The sequence below is a fragment of the Calcarisporiella thermophila genome, assembly GCF_041956535.1.
Source record: "Calcarisporiella thermophila strain CBS 279.70 unplaced genomic scaffold VTP21scaffold_8, whole genome shotgun sequence".
NCBI lineage: Eukaryota > Fungi > Calcarisporiellomycota > Calcarisporiellomycetes > Calcarisporiellales > Calcarisporiellaceae > Calcarisporiella > Calcarisporiella thermophila.
The window spans coordinates 476779-494311 of record NW_027192198.1 but is presented as its reverse complement, the minus strand read 5'-3'; the positions used below and the strand labels follow the sequence as shown (position 1 = coordinate 494311).

The 17533-nt window shown below is 41.4% G+C and overlaps 3 protein-coding genes across 3 annotated transcripts; 1 reads left to right on the top strand and 2 right to left on the bottom strand.

Moving 5' to 3' along the window:
- Positions 1-572: 572 nt before the first annotated feature.
- VTP21DRAFT_11040 (uncharacterized protein) lies at positions 573-5298 on the top strand (the record flags this gene model as incomplete). Its single annotated transcript, XM_069390443.1, has 12 exons — positions 573-892; positions 966-1422; positions 1494-1580; positions 1644-1800; positions 1859-2037; positions 2094-2483; positions 2544-2981; positions 3047-3866; positions 3959-4131; positions 4193-4369; positions 4440-4606; positions 4680-5298. The coding sequence occupies 12 exons, from the start codon at positions 573-575 to the stop codon at positions 5296-5298; spliced, it is 3984 nt and encodes a 1327-aa protein (XP_069252590.1).
- A 684-nt stretch (positions 5299-5982) lies between these two features.
- Positions 5983-8414, bottom strand: VTP21DRAFT_11039 (uncharacterized protein; the record flags this gene model as incomplete). The annotated part of the gene is made up of 5 exons (XM_069390441.1): positions 5983-6095; positions 6172-7776; positions 7839-8063; positions 8138-8219; positions 8322-8414. The coding sequence occupies 5 exons, from the start codon at positions 8412-8414 to the stop codon at positions 5983-5985; spliced, it is 2118 nt and encodes a 705-aa protein (XP_069252589.1).
- Positions 8415-10090: 1676 nt separating this feature from the next.
- VTP21DRAFT_11038 (uncharacterized protein) lies at positions 10091-16250 on the bottom strand (the record flags this gene model as incomplete). Its single annotated transcript, XM_069390440.1, has 8 exons — positions 10091-10554; positions 10621-12051; positions 12116-14213; positions 14283-14443; positions 14529-15215; positions 15281-15454; positions 15520-15804; positions 15881-16250. The coding sequence occupies 8 exons, from the start codon at positions 16248-16250 to the stop codon at positions 10091-10093; spliced, it is 5670 nt and encodes a 1889-aa protein (XP_069252588.1).
- Between the last annotated feature and the right edge of the window lie 1283 nt (positions 16251-17533).

The following is a 17533-nucleotide window of genomic DNA, read 5'->3' as shown; positions in this document are numbered from 1 at the left end:
TATCCTTGAATAACTGCTCGCACGTTGCGTTGACAAACTATATATTGCACTCATCAGTTGTATGATATTGTAACCTTCAATCTCCTTCAAGCCTGCGAGAATGTAAGATCGCCAAAAGCCGAAGAGAGTGCTTGGAAAATGCTAATGTAGATTAATAAAGATTGATATGAGAAAAAAATAACTTGCAATATAATCTATAATGCGTGAAATCAATGCATATAAAATTATAGATCAACGATCCTAAAATATTATCGAGCATAAAGAGAAATTCCAGATATGAATTTACAAGCCACACTGGTGACGTATCAGAAGGAGAGAAGTCACAGGGAGCAAAGTTCGCGCGCAATGGTTTTTTGAAAAGTCTACCCTTTCTTTCACAAACTTCCGTTTAAATTGATAGGCAAGAAAGAGGTTATTACAACCGAAGAAGATTCTTATGCATCACTTTTGCAAAGATATTTTACTGATGCTTATTATCTTGCTCTATTTTTTAAATAGCCCTATTTAGTTCCGATCGAGTGTTTTTATTGAATACAGACTGCTCACTGCAGAGCAATTTTTCTACTTCGCGGATGATAAACCCACCTTCAGAAAGTCATTTAGCTAGTACAGCTGCTACACCTACATCCGCAGTGGCGCCTGTAGGAGCTGGAATGAGCGCCGTACCTCCACGACAGCCCAATTTACCTGGAACACCTGGCGGTTTACTAATGGAAACTCAGCTGCAAGCTCAATCTATGCCTATGAACCCTAACTCGGACTCATCGGCTCACCGGCCATTAAATGTGAAGGATGCTTTGCTTTATCTGGACGAAGTGAAGCTTCAATTCGCTGGTCAGCCAGAGGTATATAACAAGTTCTTGGATATAATGAAAGAATTCAAGAGTCAAAAGTAAGAATGCATGCTTTTTTATTATAACAATGTTTGACGAACACTCACTCTTTAATTAATAAAACTCTACTAGTATCGATACTCCAGGAGTAATCGATAGAGTTTCCACTCTATTTAAAGGTCATCCAAGTCTTATCTCAGGGTTCAATACATTTTTACCACCTGGCTATCGCATTGAGCCCGATCCTCACTCTCCTGATATCATTCGTGTCACCACACCTAAGGGAGCAACCCAAACGCATCTGGCGGGACCGATGCCATACAATAGCACGTTACATCCGACTCACTATTATCATATATCTGGAAACTACTCGCACTCTCCTTCACATGGCCAACTTCCCCCTCCGCCACCACCGCCACCTCAATCGGTAAGCACAATGTCCCACTCAGCCCCCAAACCTTTGCATCCATCAGCGCCAATTACTTCATACCATGGCCCAAGTGGAGCCTCTCAACATGTTGGTTCATCCGGCCAACCTCGAGGTCCGGTTGAATTTGATTATGCTATTAATTATGTTAACAAGATAAAGGTATTTTTCTGCTATATGTTACTAGTGCATTTTCTAGTGGCTATTGACTTACTCTCATCTTTCCTTATTAGAATCGCTTCTCGAACGACCCTGAAACATACAAGCAATTCTTAGAAATATTACAGACATATCAAAAGGAGCAGAAGCCTATCCAAGAAGTAATGATTATATCAATATACGCGTACAACACATATTTTAAATATTTGTTTTGTTATTTTTAGGTATATGCTCAAGTTCAAATACTATTTAACTCGGCTCCCGATCTACTTTCTGAGTTTAAGCAGTTTCTGCCCGAGCTCTCAGCACATGGACCTCAGCTTCCCCCTCCCTCAATTTTTAATAGCAACTATCCATCTCAAGGGAATGTCTCCCAGTCACGTAAGAATGGTTTCGCTAAAGGCATTGTATTCTATTGCTAATTTCACATGCTTTTTAGATTTTGGTGGTCGGTTTCCCCCTGTTGGTAATTTCACGTCTCCAGGTTCATATCCTGCTACAGAGAGTCACCGAAATGGCACAGCAAATATGTCAACACCTGGATCATCTGCTATTACTTCAGGTGCGAAAAAGAAGGGACGCCCGTCTGTTTCAGATAAGGCCCTTTCTTCCACCAAGGCAAGCCAATTTTATACATAATTTCTAAAAACCATCTAATATTTTCGTTCACTTAGAAACAGAAGCGCTCAAAACACTATCATAAACAGGCTGGCGATGGAACATCGGCACCCTCTTACGGAGATGACTCATCTCAACCTCCTGGCCTGCTTGAGGAGACTCAATTCTTTGAACAAGCCAAGCGACATATCAATAACAAACAGGCATATCACGAATTCCTTAAAGTTATAAACAGATTTAGCCAGAATCAAATGGACCAGAACACACTAATGATAAATGTGAGCACATTTATTGGGGACAATCAAGCGCTTTTTGACTGGTTCAAGTCGTTTGTTGGATATGAAGAGCGAGATGTTGTGATAGAGAACACTGTGATGGAAAAGGAGGAGCGGTTTGTGGTTCCGGAAGAAATTGGCACACCAAGCTATCGTTTATTGGCACCAGAGGTGGTATATTCAATTTGCTCGCATAAATTCGCTCATACTCATACTCACCTATATTTTTAGTACCGCAATGGCTTATGCTCTGGCCGGGATGACCTTTGCAAAGAGGTGTTGAACAATGACTGGGCCGTCCACCCTTCCTGGACTAGCGCTAATCAATTCATATTCAGAAAGAATCAGTTTGAACTTGCACTTCACAAATGTGAAGACGAGCGTTACGAGCATGACCTTAATATAGAAGCAAATCTCAACACAATTGGACTGCTCGAGCCCATTGCTAAGAAGATTGCTACAATGACCCCAGAGGAGCGAGGGCAGTTCAAATTACCAGAAGGATTAGGCGGACCATCACGAACGATCTATCAGCGAATTATAAAGAAAATATATGGGAACGCTGCGGGGCTTGAGATTATCGATGCTCTGCATAACAATCCTGCAGTCACAGTTCCGGTTGTGCTTAAAAGATTAAGGCAAAAAGATGAAGAATGGAAACGGAGTCAAGTATGTAATTTATAATTCTTTCCTGCTTATGGTATAGTAACCTTTTTTTTCCTATTGTTTTTAAGCGTGAATGGAACAAAGTCTGGCGGGAAATTGATTCGAATAATTATTATCGGGCACTAGATAATCAAGGCAGTAACATCAAGTTCCATGACTCGCATTATGTCACAGATGAGGCTCTCCTGAAAGAGATTGAGAACGCTTATACAAAACGGCGTGTTAATTCCCCCTACCCTCTTCCAGTTCGAGACCGTCCCCACATTGTTTATACATTGGATGACACAGATATTCTAGCGCTTGTGCAGGAGATCCTTATTCTCTTCGCCGATAAAGACGATGATCTACCAACCTCGGATAGAGAGCGAGTCAAAGAGTTCTTAAACGAAGTATTCACGCTATTTTTAGATCGATCTGCTGATAGGAAGGATACAGAGGAGGGGGACGACGATGAAATCGGTGGGGGTACAATTGGAGGTGCCGAAGAGGAATACGGTAGATCACCTGCCTCGGAGTTAGAAGAAGTTGCTACTGGACGGATACGGACTGATACGCATGATTACCGCCGCGAAGCTCTCCTACGGAATTACATTGACGACTCTGGGGCGTTATCAGACCAAGTGTCAATTTCGGCAATGGCCGATGGGCGAGACTCGATGCAGGTAGATGATGCAGATATGTCACGGAGTTACTCTCTACGCGATAATCTACGCAGCAGCATTCGCCACCTCTTCAGCGGGTCTCTATATTACTGTTTGATCCGCTATATTCAGATTATCTATTCACGGCTACAAGAAGTCGCTGCATGTTTTGGGGGACATGGTCTGTATTCCGCAGCTTCAGATCAAACAGCAGTAGGACTAGGAGTTTTGAACCGGCAATTGAATGGTTAGTAGACTTTATACATTATAATTTATAGTTTATTAGGCACATTATATTTGTTTATATTTTATCTTCTAATTTCTTCTTTTTCGCACTAGCTAAACACCCGGATGCCTCTGGACCTCGGGACAAATTGATCCATTTGCTTACTCGCTACTTCCAGAGTAGTATTGGAAGTGTTACTTTCGAAGAGCGGCTTCGTGATATCTTTGGAAACAGAGCATATTGCCTTTATTATATTCGACGAATAGTCGAAAATGCCATTTCAGTGGTATTTAGTGATAGTTTTTGCGTTCAGCCCTAGGCTCATCTAACTTTTTTTGGCACAATAGACGACTCACATAATCGGCACTGGCAAAGAGAAAGAACTCTGGACATTGTTTGAGCAATACAGGTCTCAAATTGAGGATAGTACATGCCCAAGTCATATAGAACGATTAGTGTCGTATCGACGGTCAACCGAGAAATCAATTACGACTCGGGAACGCTATCTCTATCATATTCAATATGTGAGTTTTGATTTGCCCCTCCCCCTCCCATTTAGAAAAGCTGATATTCAACCTATTTTGCTTGTGTTAGATTCGAAATTGTGGTGTACTTACTGTACAACTTTTGGATCGCGAGTCAGAAACTGTGGATAAAGTACTGGAAGACTCCGCTGCTTTCAATCAATACTTGAACAACTATGTACTTCAGCAGCCAACGGAGACAAAATTGAACATTGCAAAGGGTCCATTTTTGAAGCGGTAAAAAAAAATTTAATAATGATCTCAATTTTTCATATAATTAACAATTTATCCCTTTTTTTTACCGCTCTAGAACTTTAAGTTCTGCTGAACCTCCTCATCAAACAAACTATGAACTTGCGTTTGCAATTTGCCCGGACACCTATCGTATTGCCTTTATAGCTGGTGGAGAGGACTTTTTCATTACTTTGCGGCCTTCTATTTCATTTTTGAAAAAGGAGACTGATTCGCGCGTGAAGAGATGGAGGCGGTGGAGAGCCAGCAGACTTGAAGAGATTGAGAGACGCCAAGCTGAAGAGCGAGAGCGAGAGCGAAGAGAGCTGGAGGAGAAAGAGAGAGAAGAGAAAGAGAAGAAAGAGAAAGAGGAGCGGCAGCGAATGGAAGCCGAAGAAAAGGAGAGGGAGAAAGAAGAAGAAAACAAAATGATGGAGGTTGAGGTGAAGAAGGAAGAAGTACCTCTAAATGAAGAAAGCGTTGGAGAGGATATGTCTGTTGAGAAAAGTGGTAACAAAGAGGAACAAGGAGAGAAAAATAACGAGGAACAAGAAAAAGCTTCAGTTACACACCCCTCTAATCCTCTCTCCGCCGAATCATCGGGAAAGTCACAAGTACAAGGAAATGTGGCGGAAGAACGATCCGATATTCCACAGGAAGTGAAAGCCGAACCGGAAGGAGCAGGAGAACAATCATGAAATCTTTACGCGAGAAGCTTATTATATTTTTATTTTTATTTTTTTCTTTTGTCGGATTACAGTACTCGACTTGCGCTTTTGAGTGGTTTATTTGATTTTACTTTTTCTCCTATTTGTTCTTGCATTGAAGATAAAATTCGTCTATATTTGTTATTTTATTTTCTGTATGATTTAAGTAGGGTCAATATATATAAAAAAATAGGAACATACCTTAAAAATAATAAATTTATTCAAAAATATCCCATATTTCCAAATCCGATTATATAATATCATATATAATTATAAGCACCAAAATATAAAATATATCCCAATCATTCGGTAAAGACTTCTTATATTCAAAATGGGAGAGTGTTTGTTGCAGCGCAGCGAAATTTCCATCCTAAATCCCAATGGATTTTACATAGATGAGTCGAAAAACAAAAAAAAAAGGTAATAAGAGAAAAAGTTACAACAAAATTCTCAGAGAAAGAGTGAGGAGATCTGTAGGCATAGTTCGCCATTTGAGGAACTTTGAAAAACAGTGGGAAATAATGAAGAAAGGGGAGATACATATCACAATATATAGACCTCATGCAAGAATAAAAATAATGAAATGCAAAAATTAACACGTCCACTTTTCTTAAAAAAAAAAGTATAAGGGACACAGTGCAAATACCCATATGGCTTCTCCATCTGGACATCGATTTATTTTTCCTTAAAAAACACTTCAGGGCTAGTAATGGCACCAAGGGCGCGACGCATATGAGTTGAAAGATATTCAAGACCTATATTATAGCTGCTATTCATCCACCCGAATCCTATTATCAAATACAAACAAAAAGAGAAAAGTTAATAATGTATACACTACTTGGGAATGGGGGTAAATCTACCAACCTTCACGTGGCACGAATTTGAAGTCTACTCCAACATTACCATATTCAACCTTAACCTTGTGGGTAAGATTGACAACGTCGAATTTCTCCGGTACAACGCCGTTAAAGTCAACAAAAGATTTAGTAATGGTGTAAAGCCAGCGGTAGGCAAGGCGTTTGGTGATATCATGGTAGTTGTAGTTGGAAAAGCCAGTCCATGCCATGATTTGATGAGGTGCCCATCCAAATGGGTAATCCCATTGGCGGTTGGGTCGATCTAGGGAGATTTGTCCTCGCGACTCTTCGGTTCCACATACGAGACCACCAAGGACCTCGAATTTGTGGAGGGAGTTAGCGATCATGCGCTCGGCCTTTTCAGGTGAGGCACATTCAGCCCACAATGTCCAGAAGGTAGTCACGCTCTCGTAAGTAGATTGCTCACCGGTCTGCGTATTATAATCAAAATACATGCTCTTCTCTTCGTTCCAGCAGTATTTATCAATCATGCTACGACGATGCTTCGCACGCGCAAACCACTCCTCGCTATGATGTACTGTGCCATCTTCCGAGGTAAGAGAATCGTCAAAGAGGTCGCGAATAGTCTCGGCGATATCTATTTCGTATTTATAGAGGAGACACTGCAGATCGATGGTGCCAAGATGTGCACATCGCTTCTCCAACCGATAAGTAGTATCGTGGCCAGATTCTCTCACTGCACGATCGTGGACAAAATACTCGTCAAGCTTTGGCTCCTTGATCTCGCCTGAGTTATACTTCGATGCATATTCCTTAATTGTAAGGCCAAGCGCTTGGGCATAGGGCTCAATAATGTGATCAAAATGAGATGCTTCTGTTTCCGGCGGCATACCAATACCAGTACAGTGGTATCGGCTGAGTCCAGTTTTGGGGTCTAGGCGCGGGGGTGACATCCATACATTAAGATACTCCTTGATCGCCGCAAGTATCACAACTGCCAACCATTCTTTATTTTCTGCCTCGATTGCAGTGTTAAGCCGATGATATACCTTGAGCGCCATATCAGTCAGGAATGGAGGTTGCGTACGAGTGAGGTAATAGCTACGGTTAGCGTTCAAGATTTTGCCGTAGTGTTTAATTTCGTATACGAAGTTATCAACCATATCTCGCGCAAGTTCTATACGCCCATCGGCAAGTAGGCCCAGTGCCTCGAAATACGAGTCCCATCCATACATTTCGTTAAAGCGGCCACCCGGGACTACAAAGGGCACTCCGCGAAGCGTAGGATTTCCATCCTTATCTACGCTCTGACGCATAGCAAGCGCAAGAATTCCTGGTCTATCATTGATACTTTTAACATACTCGGGAGTTATATCTTTAGGCAAGCGCTGTACATCAAGATTCAAGTGCTTTCTGCTCTCAGCAACCAATTTGTAATACTTGTATGCCTCGGTATCGTCATAGGGAACATAGATGCGAGGGGTACGATTTCCAGTGCGATTTTTGGGATCGGCACAGATGATCTCTAGACCATCAGCGTCAATTCGACGGGTAAGCCCATCCCAGAAATGGTGGCGAATCATTCGAGAAAGGCGGTCTACAGGATTCTCATTGAGCCGTGCTTCATCTAACACAATGTATTTACGTCCATCTATAAAAACACAATAAAAAATCATTAACAATACGAGCTTTCTGTAAGTTGAAAGAACATACAATCATTTGCTAAGGCCAGCTCTTGTAGCAGATTAGATAACATATAGGTGCCCCGGATTTCATATTTGCGGTATCCGCCCGAATCAGCTGTTCCTACAGGTAGAGTTTTTGGACCGGCATCATGAATGGTGATTTGAAAATCACCATCGGTATCCTCTTGTTCAAGGATGATGCGCTTTGTCTCTTCAACATCGATCAAAAACTTTCGAGGCTTGTTTTTATCATCTGATAAAAAGGATAAAGTTATAAAGAAAAATCTCAACCATGACCAGCAAGACTGAGTCAACAAACTAACTTACCATGAGATGCGCGGCGACGACGACGGAAGGGCTCCTCGACAGAACGCCCATTGCCTTGTCCGGGGGCTGCTCCTTTGTTAGCCTGTTAGGAGAAGTAATCATTGAATTGATTTCAAGCCACAACCCAAAGAATGTTTATGCAATAATGGATATTTTATCTAAGAATTTAGAAAATCACACTTACGACACTTAGGGTTCTCCATCTGTTAACACGGTTATCACCACTTGTGTAGTACTCTAAGGCATTGGCAAATACGTCCACTTCAGCTTCAGTCATTTTGATTAATAATTCAAATAGAAAAAGATGGTGTTGGTGAAAGATAAGATAAAATGAAATAAAACAAAAACAAAAAAAAATAGCTGTTATAATCAAAGAGGCGGAAAAGTTAGGGGGAATAAGCAAAAGATAAGTTGAATGACGACAGAGAAGAGAAGGGGAAAAAGAGAGATGCCTAAAAACTAATAAGAATAATGGAAGAGGGTGAGGTACTTGCGGGGAAAAAATTAAAATAACTTGACGCCGAAGACTCATGAATCATTTATAATACTTAAATTTGACGTTTGTGCAGATGTGACTGCATTAGTTGGGACAGATCTTCAACCCTTTGAAGAGGTATCAGCATCAAATAGTTTCAGCTAATATATTGGGCGGTTTACCCTCTATTATGTATAGTTTCGAACGTCCTTACCGTCCATGCCCGCGATTGTGTTGTTCTTGAAAATAAAATACAAATGGGATGGCTTTTGAATAGGATTTTTGCTAGAACATTAGCAATTGGATGAAGTTACAAAAAATTTTCTCCCACTGAGACTCTAATAAACGGAGAAACTCCCTAATCATCTATTATCAATATGGATAAGCACTCCGACAGAGAACCATTACTGTCAGCGCCTGAATTTTATTTTGCATAGTTTACAGGATAATAATGCAATGTGCATGTTTCGATGTCTGGGCTCTTTCTAAAGTTCGCCTCGTGCACAGGTGTACCTTTTACTATAGCAACAAAACGGTTGTCCCTGATTAAGAGCTTTAAACGTGATTAGAATGCTATCTCTATCATCAGGAACTAAATACATAATATCTTGAATCCCATGTTGTAATGCAAAATATCCTAAACTATTCTTGGAGAGACCGCTTAAATAATTATTGAGTTTGTACTTTAAACTCCAAAATTAAAGTATAAATACGCCCTTACATCAGGATTCCTTTCCAGAATATTCGGAGTCCAATACGCTACTGGCTCAGAAGTAGATCTTTACCTACAATTTACAACGGGCTCATTGTAATCTGTACATCCTGAGATCAAACACTTCTCCATTGAATTGCTATAATATTGATATTGTTTAACTGATTATTAATATTATTGATATTAGCCAAGCACAAGTTTATTCCTGAATCCATAGGATCACCTGATAATTTCCTTATTTTCGATCTGATACGTTTGCAACAGAATATTGTCAGTAATATGCTCTTCAATTAATACCCTAAAATATAAAATGAATTATCATTCTCAAGTGTAATGCCTTTACAAACACGTTATCGTATCAAACATTATTTTTCTCTCAACCAGGAAATACCCAATTGACTCCCAACGCCAGCTTGAAGTCAGTTATCCAAAAATGGACGCCGTTTCCATTTATCTTGATGCTGATGATGTGATAGGTTTTTATTCAATGTATACCTCAATTTTATCATCACTTAATAAGAATTGAGTCCGTAATTTCCCAATATGGAATAGTTGTTCCTAAGTTTAGCGTTTTGGAGGATTGTAAGTTACATCATGATTAATCCCTGAAGACTCATGATGTAATTGGAGCTGACATCTAAGGAAGAATAATACCAATGCGATTGAACATCACGCACAAGCGTCAATTAAATATATCTACTTCACATACACCTATGTTCCAATAAAATACACGTCTATACAAAATCTGTCTAATTTCAAAAACGTATCATCGCTTCTTATGGTTCGATTTCACGTTCTGGAACATCTGTGAAATTCCATTAACAAGCGATAGCCATGTTGACGTAGAGTTTGATGTAGGTTGTCCGCCTACCGAGAACATATGTCTAGACTCCTGCGGTGCCATACCCGAATCGGGCGGCGCAGATGAGGACGAAGATGTGCTAGATTGCGGAGGTTCCTGGGCATCACGGTTTGGAGCTCCAGCCCTTGAGGGGGGTAGTTGCGGGTTAGACTGCGGTCGCAAAGGGAATTGTTGTTGTTGTTGTTGTTGTTGCGGGGGCTTTTGAGGCGAATAATTGGGCAATATAGCCGGCACTTTTGCGCCGTTTGCGTTGGGAGAAAGAGGCGGCGAATTAGCCATATTTCCCTGAGGAACCGAGTTTTGTTGGGGTGATTTAGCAACGGCAGCTTGCATATCCTGCGGTTGAGGGCTCACTAATCCATACAATCCTAAATGAGGAACGAAGATTTTCAGTATACTTTATCCTCTTCAGTTACGAGAAAAATTCAACCCACCGTTTACCAACACTTCTTTCCTCATTAAGATATTGTTTACAGTGAACCCAAAAATGATGATTTGCACTCCCTCGCTCTCAATATGCCAAGTGAATGGAGCTCCAGGTTTCTGCAGTTGCGAATTTTGGAAATCTTGGAACGCACTAGGATCAGTAATCTGGAAAATTGTTTGCACGGTGAATGAGGCTCCACTAAATGGTTTAGATTCGATGTCAGGCAACGGGGGTAGGAAACCGATTTGCCTTCCTTGCCAGCTAACGAAGACGGGCGATGTAAAATGAAAAGTCGCCGGCAACGGTGGTACTTTATCTGCTTCTCCTGTGAATGAAAGTTGGAAACCGCCCGGCTGGATATTACTGACTATAGCCTGATTAATCTTAATATCGGCAGTATCTGCAATTCCCTGCATTACAGGACCAACGACCATTTGCAGTATCTGGAAGAGGGTGTCATCCAGTCTTGCAGGTACCCCACGTTGCACAATTGAGAGTGGGACAACAAACTCTCCGATTTGAGCTTTAGTATTGAGTTGTAAGTCGACTTTGAGTGCGTCAAGAATACGTCCTACAACTGAGACAAGCTCCCCTATTAAACCACGCTTATGCAAGTCATGTAGGTGGTAATATAGTTGCTCTTGATCCTCGGAGATGAGATCACGCTTCTGGAAGAATGAAAGGTTAAGCACAGAGTCAAGCAGTGGCTTCAAGGGGCCCGGCACCACCCCACTGTCCTGAACTAAGTAAAGTACAAGCTTAATCGCTTGAAGAGGATGTCGCAGCAGCTCAAAATTGAGCGGCAAAAATGGACTTGTGAAATTCGATTTGCCAGGTGCAATCAGAGGTCTGCTTTGAAGATCCACGTTGATATATCCGAGGTAAAGTTCGCGGTAAAAAGCCTTTCCGTCAACCGTAAGAATCGAGATAGGTGCAGAAAATTGGTTGTTAATGACCACACTCGCTTGGGCAATGCGATCTAGCAAGGTGGACAATAGAATACGAATTTTGACGAGTGCAACTAGGTTGCTCACTGCCGGTAGCTTCGATGAAAGGACGAGCTGACTGACAGCTTCCTTGAGCGATTCAATATCTGTTGATGAAGTAGTTCCTTTTACTGATGCCAAGGGCTGCTGATTAGAGATAAATGCGTTTAGCAACGCAACCAGTTTTTCAAAATTGCCTCCATTTTTTGCAGTGAGACCGAGCGAAACTTGAACACGATTGAGGCCGGGGACTACCTTGAAGCCTTTTATGAGAGCATATCCAATTTTGGCGTCTTCGTAAAGGACATCGAGGCTGATATCACCTAGCGTAGCAGTGTTGTTGCTTGGGTTGTACACATAATGTATTGTCTCACTCATTAGAGTGTCGCGAGTGCCACCAACCACGTCTACGCTCTCAATGACAGAGGGTCTTGCCACAAGACCTTGTAAACCTATTATAAATCAGCTCTAGAGTTAGTTCTACTTGTTTAATTACTTTGAGCTATTTGAATGTACCTGGGATACTCGACTTGACCTGCACTGGAAGTTTATAAAGGGTGAGCACACCAACCGCCGAGTTTGCAACCAGATCAATTGTTCCGATAAACTCTAATTCCACTGAAGCTGAGACGGTTAATTGGGTCAAGAACTTGTTGAATAAATCGCGAGATCCTGGTAAAACCATTAATGGTGCCGGACTCAATATTGTATGCAATGACCCACCGCCTGGGCGGGGATCCGTCACCACTGGTACATAGCCTGATTTAATGGATGCCATATCCCGGCCCATATATCTTGCCGTAAAGGTCGGTGCATTTTGCGTAATATCGACGGGTACGTTGAATGGTAAACTGAAGGTAGCAAATACATCCGTAGAGGAGAAGATGGGTGAATAGGCCGTCTCTTTGGTTAGAACCAGTTCTGTATTAAGCAGTGAAATGCTGTTTAATGCATTAAAGTTTTGGATCCCGGGAAGGATAAGCTCCAGCTTCAGCGACTGGAATGCGGACGAGAGCCAGTCTACACGTCCCTCCGGCCCGAACGCATCCACGCCGATTCCAGTCAACGGGGTATCGGCTCCAGTGAGCAGATTGTTAACTACTTTAGACACGCTTTCCAAACCTTCTTGTGATGTCTGCGGAAGAAGGCGGCCACTGAGATGAAGTTCACTAGGCTTGAGTGGAAGGATTACTTGATCTTTTGCGCCAAACTCAGCGAGAAGGATCCCATTAAAATAGGCGTTAAAGTTCAATCCCTGTGCTCTCATGCCAACATTGCTTGGGTTGTTTAACCCGACCACGATATCAGTATGGAACCCTCCAGCAGGATCGAGACCTGGGACGTCAAAATTTTTGATAGCTGTACCTTCACGTAAGCCGTTGAAACCCTTAAGGCTGACGGACTTGTCCATGTAGATCCCAGAAAAAGTAAATCCAAGGGCGGTAACCGAGATGTCTTCCGCATAGATCTGCCAATCGAATGTTGCTTCGTTGAGCAAAGCTTTGGTGAACTCTTCGTTCGCGGCTACGTCAAGAATTGTTGCATCTGAATCGACATCGATAATCGCTCCAACGTCTGGCTCGGAAGTTATATCAGGTAGATTTGCACTTACAAGTTTTTTGCCTTTCCAGCTGATTGTCAATGGCTTATTGAGGTGTATCTTTGCAGAGAAAGGGCCAACATTAGTGATTGAACCTTTGAAATGTGCCTTAAAACGTGAATTTGTAGGGTCTGTGATAAGCACGCTTTCGATATTGAGCTTCGCATTGTTTACGATAGTCTGCACGATTGGATTTCCTACTATAGGAAGTAATATCACCACGCTATCGTCTGTCTTCACTATGACGTCAGATTGATTATATCTGAAAGTCGATGTGTAGGATCCGATATTCGAAGTGGCCTCAAGGTGATTGTCGGTAGGAATTGTTTTGATTGCGCTCTTTGTAAAATCAACAATATTGAACCCGTCAAATATGTTGCGTCTAGCGAGCCGTCGAGAGATCGGTATAGCATTCGAGTCCTCTACCTTTATTCCACCCAACTCCAACAATGTATCGAGTTGTGTTAAATCAAGGCCCTTAGCCTTGGCACTCTGTCGAAATAGGACAATAAGGGCGCTCGGATCCAGATTCAGTCTAACCGGCAATTCGAGAAAAGAGTCGGATTTTCCGATGGCTCGCAAAGGATTCGATGACCGTTCCACATCGATGAAACCCAGAGGCACGCCATAAGCATCAATAGTTGCGACAATCTTGGTCAAGTCCAACGTAGCGGTGAATGGATTCGCCATAACAACTATTGCAGTCGCAATAGTTGTTTCTGGTGTTTCGGGATGTATACGAAGCATACCATATTTAAGCAGCTTGTCCTTGAGACCAGGGAGGATAACATCAACGCCAATCAAAGAAAAGGCGGGATTTATCGACACAATTTGGGTTGAATCCTGGAGACCACCCAGAAGAACTGTGTTATTTGTCCCAGCGAGAAATTTTTCAAGAAGATCCTTGCCCTGAGGTGTAGCATTGACGTCTAATTTATTGTAGCCCGGGAGCTCATTTGGTCCAATTCGCAGCGTCAAATTACGAATCAAGGTGGAATTTGAGATAGGGATATTCTAACAGAAAAAAACGAGAGGATAAATATAAGTTTAGATACTACCATAACTGTGAAAAAGAGGCCTCACTTGATAATCAATACGCAGCAAAACATCCGAATTGAGAGCAATTTCGAGGTTACTTGGATTGGTAATACTCGAATTAATAACGAGATCGAGGCCCTCCGGGGTTCCTCCGACAAGGTCAATGCCAGAAATAACTGGTGGAGGATTTTTCAATCCTTGAAGACCTGTTGGGTATAAACGTTAGAATTAGAGATTTTATAGTTTAACCTCCAGAGATAGTTGGAAATTCATTAATTTAATTCACATTACCGTAAAGGGTCACATTGCTTGAGAATTTCACTTGTTTAAGCGTTAGCTGCCCTATCGAAATATTGATTTTCGCTGTTGCATTACCCGCCAGTGTCGCCATCGTGCTGTTTCCGAGAGTTAGATTCTTTAGTAAATCCTCAAACTCTGCTTCCTTTCCAGCTCTGAGCTTCAATGGAGATGGGGGGATGGATAGCATTATATCCCCGGGTTTGCCCCCTGGAACTGCGACTCCAAAATCGGTCATAACGTCTGCGAGTGGATCGAATCCTGCACGCGCGATTGATATATTTTGCTTCACTTCATTGATGTTAATTGCAATTCCAAACGGGTTGGCAATGGCAGCCGAGACATTGTTCGAGCTGAGGAGTGGTGAATATGGCGTCTGTGGAGAGAATTCAAATCTTGCAGTACGAAGCCCGACATTCTGAATAAGATTGAGTGGAGCAATTTGTAAGCTCGCATTTAGCGTGGTTGTTTTTAGGCCCTCGGTCAACCATAAAACTTTGTTAACCCCATCAGGCTTAGCGTCCGCGATCACCGCCTGAGCATACACTAATCTTCCTCCTACATAGTCGCTAAACATATTGGAGAGTTCATCGAGCTCAGCTGTATTATTGTGAGGAATAAGTCGACCGGTAAGATTTAGATAATTGGTGCCAGCGCCAAGGAATACGCCACTTGCTTCGGCTATTAGAGCAACACCAAAAACGTTAAAGCATGCACTTAAATATATTAAGCAAAAAAATATATACTCTGGCCAAGGAAAATGCCGTTATAGCTCATATCTATCTTGATATTACCCAACTGAACACCCAATGGAGAGGGATTTATGATTTTTGTCGCGACTTTGGCTCTTGCTCCCCCGGCCGGATCATCCGACGGTAATTCGAGGGATAGAATAGTGGTATTTTTGAGCCCATTAAGGCCTTAAGGTCACAAGCCATATTAGAAAATTTCTCGATATTATAATAGCGAATTTGTTTTCAATTACCTTTTAATGTAATTGCCTTTTCGATCTTAAGGTTGTTTGCTGACAAACCCAAGGCTTTGGCATTTGCACTCGAGGAGAGGTGCCATACGAATTCCTCCGCTTGACTAATGTTTTGGATAAATTTAGCGAACATGGTTGGGTCAACGATCTGAAAATTCGTGGTAGCATTCAGAACACCGCTTCCGCCAGACACGCTTACAGGCGGGAGCGAAAATGAACCTAGTAAGGTGTCGTTCCATGAGACTTGTACTGGCCTTGTGAAGTCAATAGATGCAGCAAATGGGCCTTAATATTGGAAGCCAGAAGCAAAAATCAAAATTAAGATTCATAATGGATCATCGTGCACATTGCAGACAAATACCTGTATTTGTAAATAGGGCATTCATGGAAAGCGCAAAGCTACTGGGTTCTGGTGAAGTGATATTTCCTTCATCCACACTTAGATTTGCGCTATTGAGGATAGATTGCGTAATAAGAGGGAAAAACACGAAGATAATAAGTGGAATAAATATTGCGAGTAGAATGATGGTGATAATCAGGCAAATAACCCAGTAGCGTTTATGCCGATAAAACGGTTTCTCGAAAACGGATTTGCCACCTTCTCGGAAATCATGCTCTTCCACAATCGAAGATGTCTCTGACATAGCACGTTCTGGTGGCTCAGCCGCATGTGGCGGCGGTGAAGGCTCCTGAGGGCCAGTGTTCTCGGGGGCTTGTGGTTCAGAGGACATATGGCCTCAGCAGAGAAGTATATTAGGATAATTCACTAAGGTTTTCTTCTTGCGTCTTTTTAAGAAAGTATAAACTTCGGTTGCGGGGGAAAGTAACTTAAGTAAACTAATAGACAATAGGGAATATATCAAGGATTATGAATCGGGAATTGAGAGATGCTGAGGTGAAATGTGGAAATGAGATTCAAATGTAATGAAGGAGAAATAACAGAGAGGAAAAACGGATAGTCGAATAGAGAGAACCTTCGCCCGAAGGAGAAAAAGGAGAAAATAAGGGGAAACTAGGGTTGAAGGCAACTTTTCATTAACCTCCTCTTGATTCGAGAGTAACCTTAATTTGACGAATGGCCGGTGATCATAATGCTATGACCGACCCGCTGGTTTTTTCTAGGGAGTCTAAAAAATTGTAGATTCAGGGGCAAAATTGGAAAGAGCATGTACATAAATAGTGACTAGGCCGGTGATCCATTTGAGCGAATCTATAATAGGCTGCCTAGGTGAAATAATACTCCGTTCCAATCATTTCTTGTTCGCTGCAATAATAGTATATTCCGTAACTATATGCCATTTCGATTGCTTGCCATGCCTCATGTGTAGTTACCCTCTCCAAAGAGTAGGCATGGAAGTATTTTCCAAACTATCTTTCAAACTATCTTTAACTTACCACAATTTTATTTCAAAGAATTTTGCATTCAAGCATAATAATTTTCGGGTATATTCATCTGTTCAGACTATTAAACACGTATCCTCTACAATAGATGAAATGACTATTTATTTATGCAGAGTTGCCGGAAAATAAAATACAGTCGATATAAGTCTATGATCTTGTCTTTGTCTCATGATGCATTTATAATAATGATATACTCGATTTATGAAAATTAAAATAAAACAATTAATAAATGGCTGAATTCCGCGGGGATGAAATTTATTCCATTGTTTACAGCTTGTTTAATTTACTAACAAGCTGGTAGCTGTTTGCTTGAATACCAGGTTCTTTCCGATACAACTAATATATCCTTTCTGAGATTACCTTGGTCCTTGACAATTATCCATATAGGGGCCGATATGAGAGCATATAATTATATTTGCCTTCAAGATCATTGAAAATAAATTTTCTCAGACTATTTCACGTACGCTTTTCCGAGCAATTTTGGAAATATTTTATCATAAAGACTCCTAATTAAAATGATAGTGGTGATTTCTGCATTGAACCCCCCTAAGTTGGGATATCAAATTAAACTAAGACAATAAGATCGATTTAGATAATATTCTCTCTTTACCTG